Below are 12,710 nucleotides of genomic sequence, written 5' to 3'. Positions count from 1 at the left end.
GATGACACTTCCTCTAGAGTGGGTGGTGCCCTTTCATCTGTGTACCACATAGTCCCTCCCAAATCAGAACTTGCCCGGAACTTGGTGTCTCAGAACTCAGGTTCCACATTCTGCACAGTCCCTCTCATATTTGGACCCCTTGAGCGGAACTCAGTTTGCCAGAAGTCAGGCTCCATATGCTGTGCACTCCCTCTTGTCTTTGGACCCATTGAGTGGAACTCGGTGTCTTGGGAATCTGGTTCTGCCCACTCCACTGTGAGTCCCCGGAGATGTCAGATAAGTTGGAGGCTGAGATGGAGCGAAAGGAGTCAACAGCTTCATCTCTGTTGATGAAGTCACTACAGGTAGCTTCACATTAAACAGTCTCCTGAATTACCAGCACCCATTTAGGAAGACTCCAAACACATATTTTAAGACAGGGAGAGGACATGTGAACTACTTTTATCCGGGAATTGATATGTGGAAACTGATCTGGATGCCCTGAGTTTCTGCTAACGACATTCCGCACCCTATTGACTATGTGAAGGTCGAGTGTTCACTCTGCAGGCCAACCTACCTCAAAGGCAGGCCATTGAAATTTGCGAAATGCCCAGAGTTTCCTTTTCCTCATCTTAACCCCATAATCACTATCACATTTGAATTTATCAAAATTGCTGAGTATGTATCGCAGTACAGTTGGTTTATTCCCAGCAGATCCTGTTGTTACCACAACTAACAAACACATGAATCTTGCAGTCTGTTTCAGTGAGTCCCATCTCCCTTCCTTTTTCTCAACCTGCCAGATTAGAAATAAAAGGGAAAGTCCAAGGTGAGTAAAGCTTGAAAGGATGATGACAGTGACCTCTGCTGGCAGTGGTCTGGAAACCCATGTGCTTGATGTGGAGACAGACACATAAAAGACAGATGACTGGGAGAAACTCTTCTCCACCATGATCTCGAAATTTGGAGCAAACTTGGGGAAGTTCCCTGACAAACACGCAAATTGTGTAGTATCCTACGCTCTTCTCAGGTTCAACAAACAACCAAATCTTGGCACAAAACAAAACAAATTCCTGAGTGAGCCATATGCCAGTTGCCTAATTAGAAAAACAAAACCAAATTACAAGTGCATACCTTGGTCTGGGGGTAGGCACTCAGTTGTTTCCATCTCATGGCTGTAGGCATCCATTCCCTCAGCCATTTCCGGAAGCTGGCTGAAACCAGCCAGGGCACCTGCTACACAGGTATTGGCTGCCTGACACTGCTGTCCCCTTCAAAGGAGAGTGGCCTTGTGGGCAATCTCGCTGGGGCCCCCAGCATGTTATGGTATTCTCAAGAAATATATCCACATGACACCGAGTTCCAGAAACAAATGAGGTTTATTTCAAACTGCAGTGGTCATTCAGTTTTCACCAGTGGAACTCCTGGCTACTGACTGGCTGGTGTTGACTAACTTTGTTCCCTTCTATTATAAATCCCTGTATGAGTTTACAAGGTCAGGGAGTTTCCATGGATACCACCTTCTTTTAGCACTGTCATTGCTTTGGAATGTTACAAGACCTTCTTAAACATCTCGTTAATTGACACACAGAATGTGGGCTCCAGGCAGTTTGGTGCCTTGAAATAAACTCATTTGTTTCTCTTTCCTTAGTTTTTATGGCCAATTAAGGGAGAAGAGGAGACTTTTTGGGGATTTGGCCAAAGTTCACTCACGGAGATCTAACTGCTAACTAGGCATCTAAAATATTATCTAGGGGCCGGGAGTTTAGCTCAGCAGAATAAGCACCTGCCTGTTGAGTGCATGGTAGTGAGTTTGATCCCCAATACCAAAAACAAAAACAAAAAGTGTGGCTAAAGTATAATCTATAAAAAGTAAAGTTTTAAAAACTGGGGTTTAGGGGGTTTCAAAAAAAAACAGAAAAGAAAACAAATGTGTTACGAACACTCTCACAAATATGAAATAATCAGAACCATTAGTATTGCAAATGTTAGAAAAATTGATGAAGTGGCGGTAGAGAGGTTAAAATTGAATCTCAGAAACTACACTGTAAAATGTGGTCAAGAAGGTTTGTATTTACTACTTAAGAGACACCCTAGGAATTGGAGACAAAGGAAACAAAGGGTGTTATTTATGTCCTACTGCTTTTCTTTTACCTTAAAGTTGAGCATCACTCCTGATGAAACATGGAGATGCTGCAGTTGACAGTAGAATGTCATGCTCTTTTGTCAGCTACTGATTTAACCATTGAAGTATAGTTCTTGGCAAATTGACAGTGCTTCCATTAGATACTCCCACACATGTTTTCTGTTCTTCTTCTTACCACCTAATCCTCATTTTTTTCCTTTTGTCTTGTTTTCTTCCCTCTTACATGCTCCATTCACTTAGGATTTTAAAATGGATCTGAAGATTTGAAATTTTAAGGAAAATTTGTGTTTTTCTTTCATTGTGATATGATATTCAAAACTATACATCCTGAAACAAATGGCAATCTAGATTGACTTTTCTTAGTGGCAGTTGTGCCCTTATTTCCTTATTATTGCCCCTTTCCCCCTACTAACATCAGCATTTTGATTATCATATTGTCATCATCATCATGTGAATCTTTGGAAAACGTATCAAGTACTTAAGTGTAATTTACTTATAAAAAGTGTGTCCCATATAAATTCCTTCTTCCTAGTTTTATTATTTGAAAATTTCTCATAACTAGTATTATCTGAAATATTCTATATTGTGCTAGTTCTTTATAGCTTATGTCTCTCTCTTTTTTTTTTTTTTTGGTATGGTGTTTTAAGTACTTGGTTTTTCTGGAATTTTCTTTGCATTTCTTGTTTTCTCTCATCTTTATGAATTTCTTTGTTTTACCCAAATTTCAAGAAAGTAAAATGCTAAAGAGTTCATATGTATTTGGTTATATGTTTTCCTTAAAGTCAAGAAGTGTGACAGGATAGATACCTAAGTACTGTTACTTAAGGCTTATTTCTTAATCTCTCCAGGAAAAAAAAGAGAGACTATCCAAACTTGAGTCTATTCGTCATTCAATTGCTGGGACAATTAGGTCTCCAGAATCTGCATCAATCTCTGCATCAGTAAGTAGGACTCACTCTAAGTGCTACTGGATATAAATACATATTTCAATGAATGAAAAAATAAAACTTTAACTTTTTATATGCATTTGAATTTGTTAATACATGTACATAGTAAAACCTTATGTAGCAGAGATGTAAGGAGGATGAAAATAATCTAGTACCATAGATCTTCCTTATCTGCAAGGTATGTATCTGACACCCTTATTGGTGCCTGAATCTGTGGGTAGTATCAAACCTTTTAATATTCTGTAGTTTTTAATGGACATATTTAACTATTTTAAAGTTAATGTATAAATTAACTGCAGTAACAAGTTATAATAAAATAAAGCAATTACAGCAATATGTTGTGGTAAATGCTACATAAATGATGATTTTCTCTTTCAAAATACTGTACTCACATTCTTTTTACGATACTGTGAGGTAATATAATGTTATGATTGGCTGCAGGAAACTAAAACATCAGGAAGTAAACCATGGATAAGGTTAACTACTATGTTACAGACTTTGTATATTACATATGAATAATCTTAGGAACTTGGTATGTACTTGGAGCCTTATTAGAATAGTGCAAAAATTTTTTTCTTCAGTGAAATGTAACATTTTTAAAAATGACATTACTGCATATGTGTTTTAAAATGTGTCAGTTTTTTATATGTTCATATTTTAGAGAACATTCTGGTTATAAAATGAAAATTTGTTTGATAGATTAATTATTGAAATTTGGGTTTGGCATGTCACAGTGGTACATAGAATATTAGTTAATTCCAGTAGCAGAAATTTGGTCAAAGAGAATATATGATGAACAGGAGCATGAAGCATTTGTGTAAGGCATTGGATACCACCCCCCCTTTTTTTTTTGGAAAAGGAGGTTTTCTCTCAAATAACTCAGGTAACTGAGCTCTTTAGTCTTAATTTAAATGTAAATATTTTATGTTAAGCATGATAATCCAGATTGCATAACAGTTGAACTCTAAAACATTTTCTGAGTTTATATTTTTCAAGGTGTGCTAATTTGTTAAAGGTAAAATAGAAGAAAAAATATTTGAACTACCTTAAGTAAGTCATTTTTTCCTAATAAAAAGGCCTTAAATGTAAAACATGCCAAATTAGCCTAATTCAGTTGTTTAAATTATTTCATTATGATGTACTTTGTGTAAAATTCACATTTTAAAATTATTTTATTATAACTTTACATATATACCTAGTGGTTTTTAGTGTATTTACTATGTTCAACCTCAATACAAGTTTTAATCCTTTCAGAAACTATTAAGAGTTAATACCTCCAACCTCTCACTCCATCTCTGATAACTGTTACCTACTTTCAATCGTATGGATTTATATATTCTAGTATTTTGCAGATATAAGATAATAAAACACCATTTTTGCTATATGGTTTCTTGTATTTGATATCCTATTTTCTAGGTTCATCCATTGAGTAGAATTTGATAATACTTCATTCCTTTTATGACTGAGTAATATTCCATTGTATGGATATTCTTTCATAAACTGATAGAAGTTTGTATTATTTTTACTTTTTGGCTATTATAAGTAATTTTTCTATGAACATTGATATATGTGTATTTAAATGAACATGAAAGTTCTTTTGGTAACATACCTAGAAATAGACTTACAGGGTCATATGATAATAGTATATTTAAATTTTTGAGGAACTGACAGTTATTTTTCACTGTCTACCATTTTATATCTTCATTAGCAGTGTATACAGTTTTAACTTTTCCACATTTTTGCCAACCATCACTTTGATTTTCCTTTTTTAAAAAAATTATGGGCAATCTAGTGGATGTGAAGTAATGTGTTAATTTATTTGCATTTTTCGGATAGCTAATGATGTTGAATGTATTTTTCATGTGCTTATTATCCAATTATGTGTGTTCTTTTTGGATATGTCTATTCATATCCTTTACATGTTTTAAAATTGTTTGTATGTATTTGTTGTGCTGAGATCAAAACCCATAGCCTTCTACATGCTAGGCAAGCACTGTAGCACTAAGCTATATGTCCAGACTTGAAGTGTTTTTAATCAGTTGTTGAATTATCGAAGTGCCTTAGTTACTTTCTCCTTGCTGACTGAGACACAATACCCAATATTCACAATGTAAGGTGGAAATTATTTTGGCTTACAATTCGTAGAGGTTTCAGTCCATAGTTGGCTAGCTCCTCAACAGGATGGCATGAGCAGAAGAGAAAGAGCTCATGGTGTGAGAGCAGGAAGCAGAGAGAGACTGGGGAGGAGGGTGGGAGATGGTATCCTTCTGGGCCACGCCCCCGTGGCTCACCTTCTCCCAGCATCACATTTAGCTATGAACTCATCAGTGGAGAATCCATTGATGAATATCATGCCTCCATGATCTAGTCACCTCCCCAAAGCCCCACTTACCAGTGCGTGAGGCTTTGGGGATTACAGCTAGAAATAACCTATAAGGTTTTTTTCAATGAATTCTGGAAATAAGCCTTTTGTCATACATACAGATTGCTAGTGCCTTTTCTCTTTCTATAAGTAGTGCTTTTTCTGTCTTGAGAGTATCTTTGGCACAGCAACAGTTTGCAATTTTGGTGAAGAATAGTTTTTTTTATGTTTGATTGTGCTTTTGGAGTCATATCTGAAAAATTCAAGGTTATTTAGGTCACTTTTTTTTTCCTGAGAATGTTATAATTTTGGTTCTTATATTTACATTTTTGAAACTTCATGAATTACTTTTGTCCATGGAGTGAGGTAGTGTCCATATTCTTCCTTTTGCATAAGAAAGCATATTTATTTAAAAGATAAAAAGCCATAATTATAAACCATTCTTTATTCAAATGAACATATTAAAAATTGGAACTTTATAATGTAATCTTTGATAAAAGTGTCATACATAGGAAAATAAAATCAGAATTAATCATAATAGTATTCCTAGCTGCCATACCTATGTTTCTAACAGTGTGATTAGAATGTAGTGTCTACAGTGAGATACTTATATCTTTATAGAAGAGAAATTAACTGATAAATCAATTTGCATTTAGCTGTATATCATGTTTGATATGTCAGATAATTGATGTTTTCTATTATTAGGGTAGCATTTAATATGTTTTATCAGCTTTAAGCATGGGCCTCTTTTTTTATTATACTAAAAGAGCTAAATAACTTATTAAAATCTCAGAGCACTGAGGTAAACTCCATATCTAGCATCTTCTCATCTCCCAATGTTATAATTTTTCATTGAGAACTCTTTCTTAGGGGCTGCTTTTAATTTTAGTTGCAGGAGAACTAAAGGTAATTCTCAGTGATGTCTGTTGTTAATCACTGTAGAATTGAATCCATTCACTGTTTTTTTTTTTTTTTTTTTTAATTTTTTTATTCTGGAACTGAACTCATGACCTTGTTAAGTACAAGGCATGTACTGCTGCCTTATCTTAGGGGCTGTTTTTAAAGTCAAAGACAGAGGTGTTGAACATTATTGATTATACCTTTTGAAAGTCTACTGGCAATCATGATGATCCATTTGAGTTGGAAGTCTTTTAATCGTACATTGAATGAAATCAGTTCTAGTGATGTCCAAGAATGCTGCCTTTTCTCCAGGGGCATCTCTTTACTGTAGAATTTTATCATGAGTGTCTGAAAAAACCCCTATTTCTATTTTATACCCACTGGTGAATATTAGTTGTTTCACTGGTATGCAGAAGTATACTGCTTCTCTGATAGAAGCACATTCTGAAAAATATGTTTTAAAATAAAAAAGCATATCCAAATAATTTGTTATTTGTTCTTTAAACTTCAAAAAAGCCTATTATTCAACTCTTTCTCCTTAAATTCATTTTTTTTCTATTGGCATGTTAATTTTGGAGTTATAGTACTTTGAGCTAGAATTTAGAATATTTAAATATTGTTAACATTTGCTTTTTATATGTAATAATATCATGAGTAGAATGTTTGCTAGCTTTTTAGAAAATTTTTGTTCCACTATGTTTAAGTTGTGTAACAGTTACAATGTCAGTATTATTATAGCTATATCCCCATTCAGCATAGGGCAGTGCAATTAGTTATTTTCATATGCAACAAGCTACTTGCATTTTTCAGTATTCGCTTTGAGTTCAGCAGAGCAACCTAAATTAATTTCCTCTAATAAAACATGCTGAGGTTAAGTTAAACGTGGTATATTTTAAGCCTTAGTTCTTGTGAAATAAGGTCTTAATTTACTCGTCATTAAAATGTAGAAACAAGAAAAAAATGAAGTTTTTTAAACATTATATCACAGCCATACACTGAATTCTCCTGTATAGTTATATTTAATAAAGTTAAATATTCTCTGAGTTGCATGTTTTGAGTCACTTGCTTTTTACTACATAATTTCTAAGAAGGGCAAGTAGGATTTATTTTCTGTGACTTTTCCTGTGAGAGACCAAATCCGTTTGCTCAAATGCTTAACAAAATTGCACAGTTCATAATAGTCTGATACTATGTTTTATGGGGCAATCCCAAACTAATGTTGAAGTGTTTAAATTTACAGACATATGATTGTATGCTGATTCATTGTGATGATCTGGAATAATTTCAGTTGAAATATGTGATGTGAAATTAACTCTGACTGTAGTTTATTGATGAAAATGTATTATTTTTATATTGTGATACATTTTAAGCATAAAATATATGACTTTAAAGGAAGAATATGTGATAGAAAAAAAATGAGACTAACAAAAACAATATGGAATGATGAGAGCAGATGAATGAGAGAAGCACAACTGGAAAAAGTAAATGTATAAAAATAATATAATAAAGAATGTAATTATTAAACAAGGAAAAATGAGTAGAGGAACTATAGTAGTTGGTAATAAAAGAAAGAAGTCAGAGTAAACCAGAATATATTAAAAGAAAGCAGATGTGTTAGAAACAAAACAAAAGTTTAGAAAAATATATTTTCTATTGAAATATTGTCTCTTTTCATAAAAGTACACAAAAGGGCAATCTAGGAAATCAGAAATTGTAGATGTAAGTAATGTTCAAGTTTGGCTTTTTTGTCTATCTTTGTTTAATAAAGTTATGAATTCTAATTTGATGGGCATCATCATTTTTTATAATCATCATTTTAGAGAACAGCTTTATCATTAGTTAAAAACCAAACAATCTCAAAAGAAATACAAGAAATAAAAATTTATGAGTGATAGTCTTGTTAATTTCATTGTGCAAAGTAAACATTAGATAGAGTATCTTTGTTTTGGTTAATAAGATCAGCAATTAATAATATCAGTAGTTAAGAGATTACTAATTATATTTTATTGTAAAATGTGTAGAAGTACAGATAATCCTTTGCTAATCAAAACTAAACTACTATTGTACTAATTAATTTACATTCTGTTTATCTAGCCTGGTTGTGATTGATCCTGGAGACCAAATATCCAAAATAGTTTTTTTTTTTTAATTTGTTAACTAGTAACTCATTCTTTAAATTTAAACTTAGAGATTTGGAAAAAACTAGCAAGAAGAACATTTTTAGGTTTTCATTTTATATTAAGCATTTGTGTTCAAACTCTAAATGATATATAATGTACCTTTTTCTGTCTAGGGTTACACTTCTCTTTTACTGAAAATAGTTTTTACTACCATCAAACACATTTTTATTCAGTTGAGCAGGTATTTTCCACTTTCTGTCAACATTTGATGACTTTACTTTTTATTATGTGACATACAAACCTCATCTTCTCCTAGACTTTTCAAATGATATAAAGCTTTAAAATTAAAGGGCTCTTATGAAATCTTTTCAGAAATATTTAGAATCCTATAAATTGTAGTTAACCTCATGTATTACTTAGGTAGACTTGGAATAGTATATTACTTTTTTATAATTAATAATGAAATTGATACAAGAAATGACAAATACTATTTGTATACTTACATTCTTAAAGTTTTCAAATCTGTTTAAATTTTATTTGGTTGTTTGGTATCAGTAAGAAGTTTACTTATTTATGTGTTTTCCATGATGTTTTATTGTAATTTTCTTGTGTTTGTTTTGTTATTTGATTGCTTTAAATTTTAATAGTGTATAGAATTTGGAGGTTTTTTTCTCTTAACATTTTTGTTTCTGCTTCTCCAAGAGAAATTTGTCTTGTTACTCACACACTCACAGGTTTTTGATAAAGATATGAAATCTTCATGTACATATTTTAAAATTTTAAGAAACGAAAATGAATTTATTTTGCTATGGAAAAAATTTTCATTTTCTAGTAATTTGTTTCTACCTGTTCATGTAAATAATTTTTTTTTCGTCATTAGACCTGGTATGTTTTTGCTAGAATAGTTATTAAGAACAAGACTCGACAGAAAAAACTGTTAATTAGGAGCGTTTCTTAACTATATTAGATTAACTGTAACTTTAAAAATGAAGGCTTGCCAATCCCCTATATGGTTGGTAGAAATCTTAGATGTCTTACCTGCTCAGGAAAAAAATCTTTCCACACTGGAAAAATGAACCCATCTACACTGTTGATGGAAATGTATATTAATGTAACCACTCTGGAAATCAGAATGGAGATTCCTTAAGAAACTAAAAATAGAAATTTCATGTGAGCCAGCTATACTTTTTCTGGATAGCTTCCCTAAACAATTAAAGTCATCATACTATAGTGATACATGCATACTCATGTTTAGTGGCACAGTTCATAACTAAATTGTGGAGCAGCATATAAAAGAAAATGTGGTATGAGTACAGAATGAACTAATAATACCCAGCCAAGAAGAAAGTTAAATTTGAGTCATTTGGCCTCTGCCTCTGAGCCACTTGGAGTGTAGATTGGAGAAAGCAAGGAAGAAGGCAAAGCTCCTGCCTGTTAGCCATTTGGAGTATGGATTGGGAAGCCAAGATGGAAGGAAAGACCCAGTCTGTGAGCCATTTGGAGTGTGGATCAGCAGAACCAATATGCAAGCAAAGCCTCTGCCTGTGAGCCATTTGGAATGCAGAGGAGGAAAAGCAAGGAAGGAAGCAAAGCCCCCACCTGTGAGCCATTCAGAGCATGGATGGGGAGAATAAGGAAGGAAGCTAAGACCCTGCCAGTGAGCCATTCAGAGCATGGATGGGGAGAATAAGGAAGGAAGCTAAGACCCTGCCAGTGAGCCATTTGGAGTGTGGTTCATGGAGAGCCAAGATAGAAGGAAAGAAGCCCCTTTCTGTGAGCATTCAAAGGGTGGATCAGGGAGAGCCAAGATGAAAGCAAAGCCCCTGCCTGTGAGCCATTCAGAGCATTGATGGGGAGAAGAAGGAAGGAAGCTAAGCTCCTGTCTATGAGCCATTCAGAGTGCAGATTGGATTCCAAATGGACACAAAGCCCCACAAGGTAGCGGTGCGCAGGCTGGAGTGAGGAGAACAACATGCGCCCTCTAAGCAACCAGCTGATTTGGAGGTACTCCATTGTTTGATTGACTTTGCAAGCCTAAAGCCAAGCAACTATTTTGGAGCACAACAATATATAATGTAGTAACTGCAGTGGATTTCCTCCTGTCTTATCACTGTTTAGATTTATTTTATTGCTCTGTTTTGTTCCCTTTAAAATTAAAGAGAAAAAAAATGAAGGACTTAGTGTGGTCCAAAATGTACAGTAGATATTGTGATGGTGAAAGGGGAAGAAATGTCTAAAAAGGGAAGGTGGTAGCCATTGTTAATTTCCTATTACCTTGTTTTAAAGTCTGGTATCATTTTCATTGTTTTGTTTCATTTGGTTTTATTCTGTTTTGTTTTGTTAGATTCAATTGTGTCTGAAGGTATGGGAAACTATTTCAAAGGTAACAAGATATATTATGGTAGCCACTGTTGACCTATTGTTTTGAAGTCCTGTATCACTTTCATTATTTTGTATTGATTGGTTTTATTCTGTTTGATTTTATTATATCTTATGGTATGGACAGCTGTTTTAAAGATAACATGGGGCATTATGGTAGCCATTGTTGATATTCTATTGTCTTGTTTTGAAGTCTGTATTGCTCTCATTGTTTTGATTGGTTTTATTGTTTCATTGTTTCGTTTGCTTTGTTCTCTTTAAAATAAAATTTTTAAAAAATTGAGTCATTTGTTGGAAAAGAACAGACTTTGAGACCATAATATAAAGTAAAATAAATCAAGACATAGAAAGTGAAGTATCTCATAGTTTCTTTAATGTGGGAAACTCAACATAGAAATGAGCAATAGAAAAGGGAGATAGTAGAAACCTGTTAAGACTCTGCAGATGGAAGGGGATCTGAGGAAGGAGGAAGCGGGGAGAGCAGTGGAGAAGATAAAAATGATCAAGATGTGTTACATATATGTACTAAATCCCCAAAATGACTGTAGTTTTTACTGCATTTTGGAAATATATAGTAATAAAAATCTTTCCCCAATGAGGCTCATAAAGATGGAATATTTGAGGTGGAAACCCTTTTATTTTTGATACCATTCTAAGTTCTTAATATTGGATTTAGTTGTTGATGCATTCTACATCATTTTACTATTAACCACATAAAATTTTATTAGAATTTCAAATAAATCATATTAAAAATGTCCCTTTCATTGCTTCCAAAGAAGTATTTTAAAAATGTGTAGACCTAAGCTGGAGATATACCTGACTTTTCCACATTTGTGTATGTTACAAAAAGTGTGTACAGGCATATATTCATAATAAATTCAAATTAAATTTCATAAGTGCCCCCCAAGTAATAAACTATAGATCTGCAGTTAATCTCAATGACACAGCAATAGAGTTTCCTGTCCACTTACCTTTTTAAGAACAAAAATCAAAACACAAAACTTAGATTTTTTTCCCCTAAATACATTTATTATCTTAAGTCTTTGTTTCTTAAGTGTTAGCTGAATTTTTTTGCTTTCTACCATCTTTTAGACTTAATGAATTCTCCAGATTCTATATTTTCCCAGTTCTAAATAACTGCAAGTTTGGAAGGATAAGTTGACTTTGATAAGAAGTCATGCACATGACATCCTTGCTTGTGATGTTTTATTCTTACGTAGTTCTTTTTGACATAATGTTAATATCTTTGCAAAAATGTCATCATGAATTTTTATGATACCTTTGCCATTGAAAGGCCTGGACATATTTCTATTACAGTAAAGAGTTTTATATTTACTATGAATTGGTGTCCTATGATAAATTTTAGAGAAGAAATATTTGATTATTTTGACTACCTTCTTTAGGAATTATAAACTAGTAGTTTCAGTATAAGAGTTAATTTTGAATGAATTGTGCTTTTTTTTTTTTTTTTTTTTTGGCTTTTAGAGACAGGTCTCAGTGTGCAGTTCAGGGAGGCCTTCAGCTCACTCAGTAGCTCAGGCTGGTCTAAAACTTTCAATGATCTACTTGCCTCGGCCTCTAAGTGCTGGGATTATAGGTATACACTACCATTCCTGGCTGTTGTGCATTTGCTTTTAAAAGCAATATTCTTTTGTCTTTTGTAGTTATTGCTACTTTATTATGCAATTTGTTCTTTAAAATCATTTTGAGAGTGTGTTAAAATTTATTGAATATTTATCATAATGAGTACTGAGAGAAAGGCTTATCTTATAAAATATTCCACGTGCATTTATATAGTGTATATATTTTTTAAAAGTGAGAAAATGTCAGAAGTGGAAGAAGTAAAAATCAACATGTACCCTTTTCTTAAGGTTTTT

General features: G+C 33.3%; 1 protein-coding gene across 24 annotated transcripts in view; it reads left to right on the top strand.

Moving 5' to 3' along the window:
• LOC100723598 (tyrosine-protein kinase Fer) overlaps positions 1 to 12,710 on the top strand; it is a 449,398-nt gene that overhangs the window by 143,503 nt on the left and 293,185 nt on the right. For all 24 annotated transcript variants that reach the window (XR_010043814.1, XR_010043815.1, XR_010043819.1 and 21 more), the window contains one exon: positions 2,974 to 3,066. Coding sequence is in view for 15 of the 24 variants with exons in the window: in XM_063238109.1 (XP_063094179.1) it covers positions 2,974 to 3,066 (93 nt within the window). In the remaining 9 variants the exon portion in view is untranslated. The remainder of the gene's footprint in view (positions 1 to 2,973; positions 3,067 to 12,710) is intronic.

The sequence above is a fragment of the Cavia porcellus genome, unplaced genomic scaffold (assembly GCF_034190915.1).
Source record: "Cavia porcellus strain 051 isolate PalLab524CR breed Dunkin Hartley unplaced genomic scaffold, mCavPor4.1 scaffold_27, whole genome shotgun sequence".
Classification (NCBI taxonomy): Eukaryota; Metazoa; Chordata; class Mammalia; order Rodentia; family Caviidae; genus Cavia; species Cavia porcellus.
The sequence above is the reverse complement of the archived record's forward strand: the minus strand, read 5'-3'. Positions and strand labels throughout refer to the sequence as shown.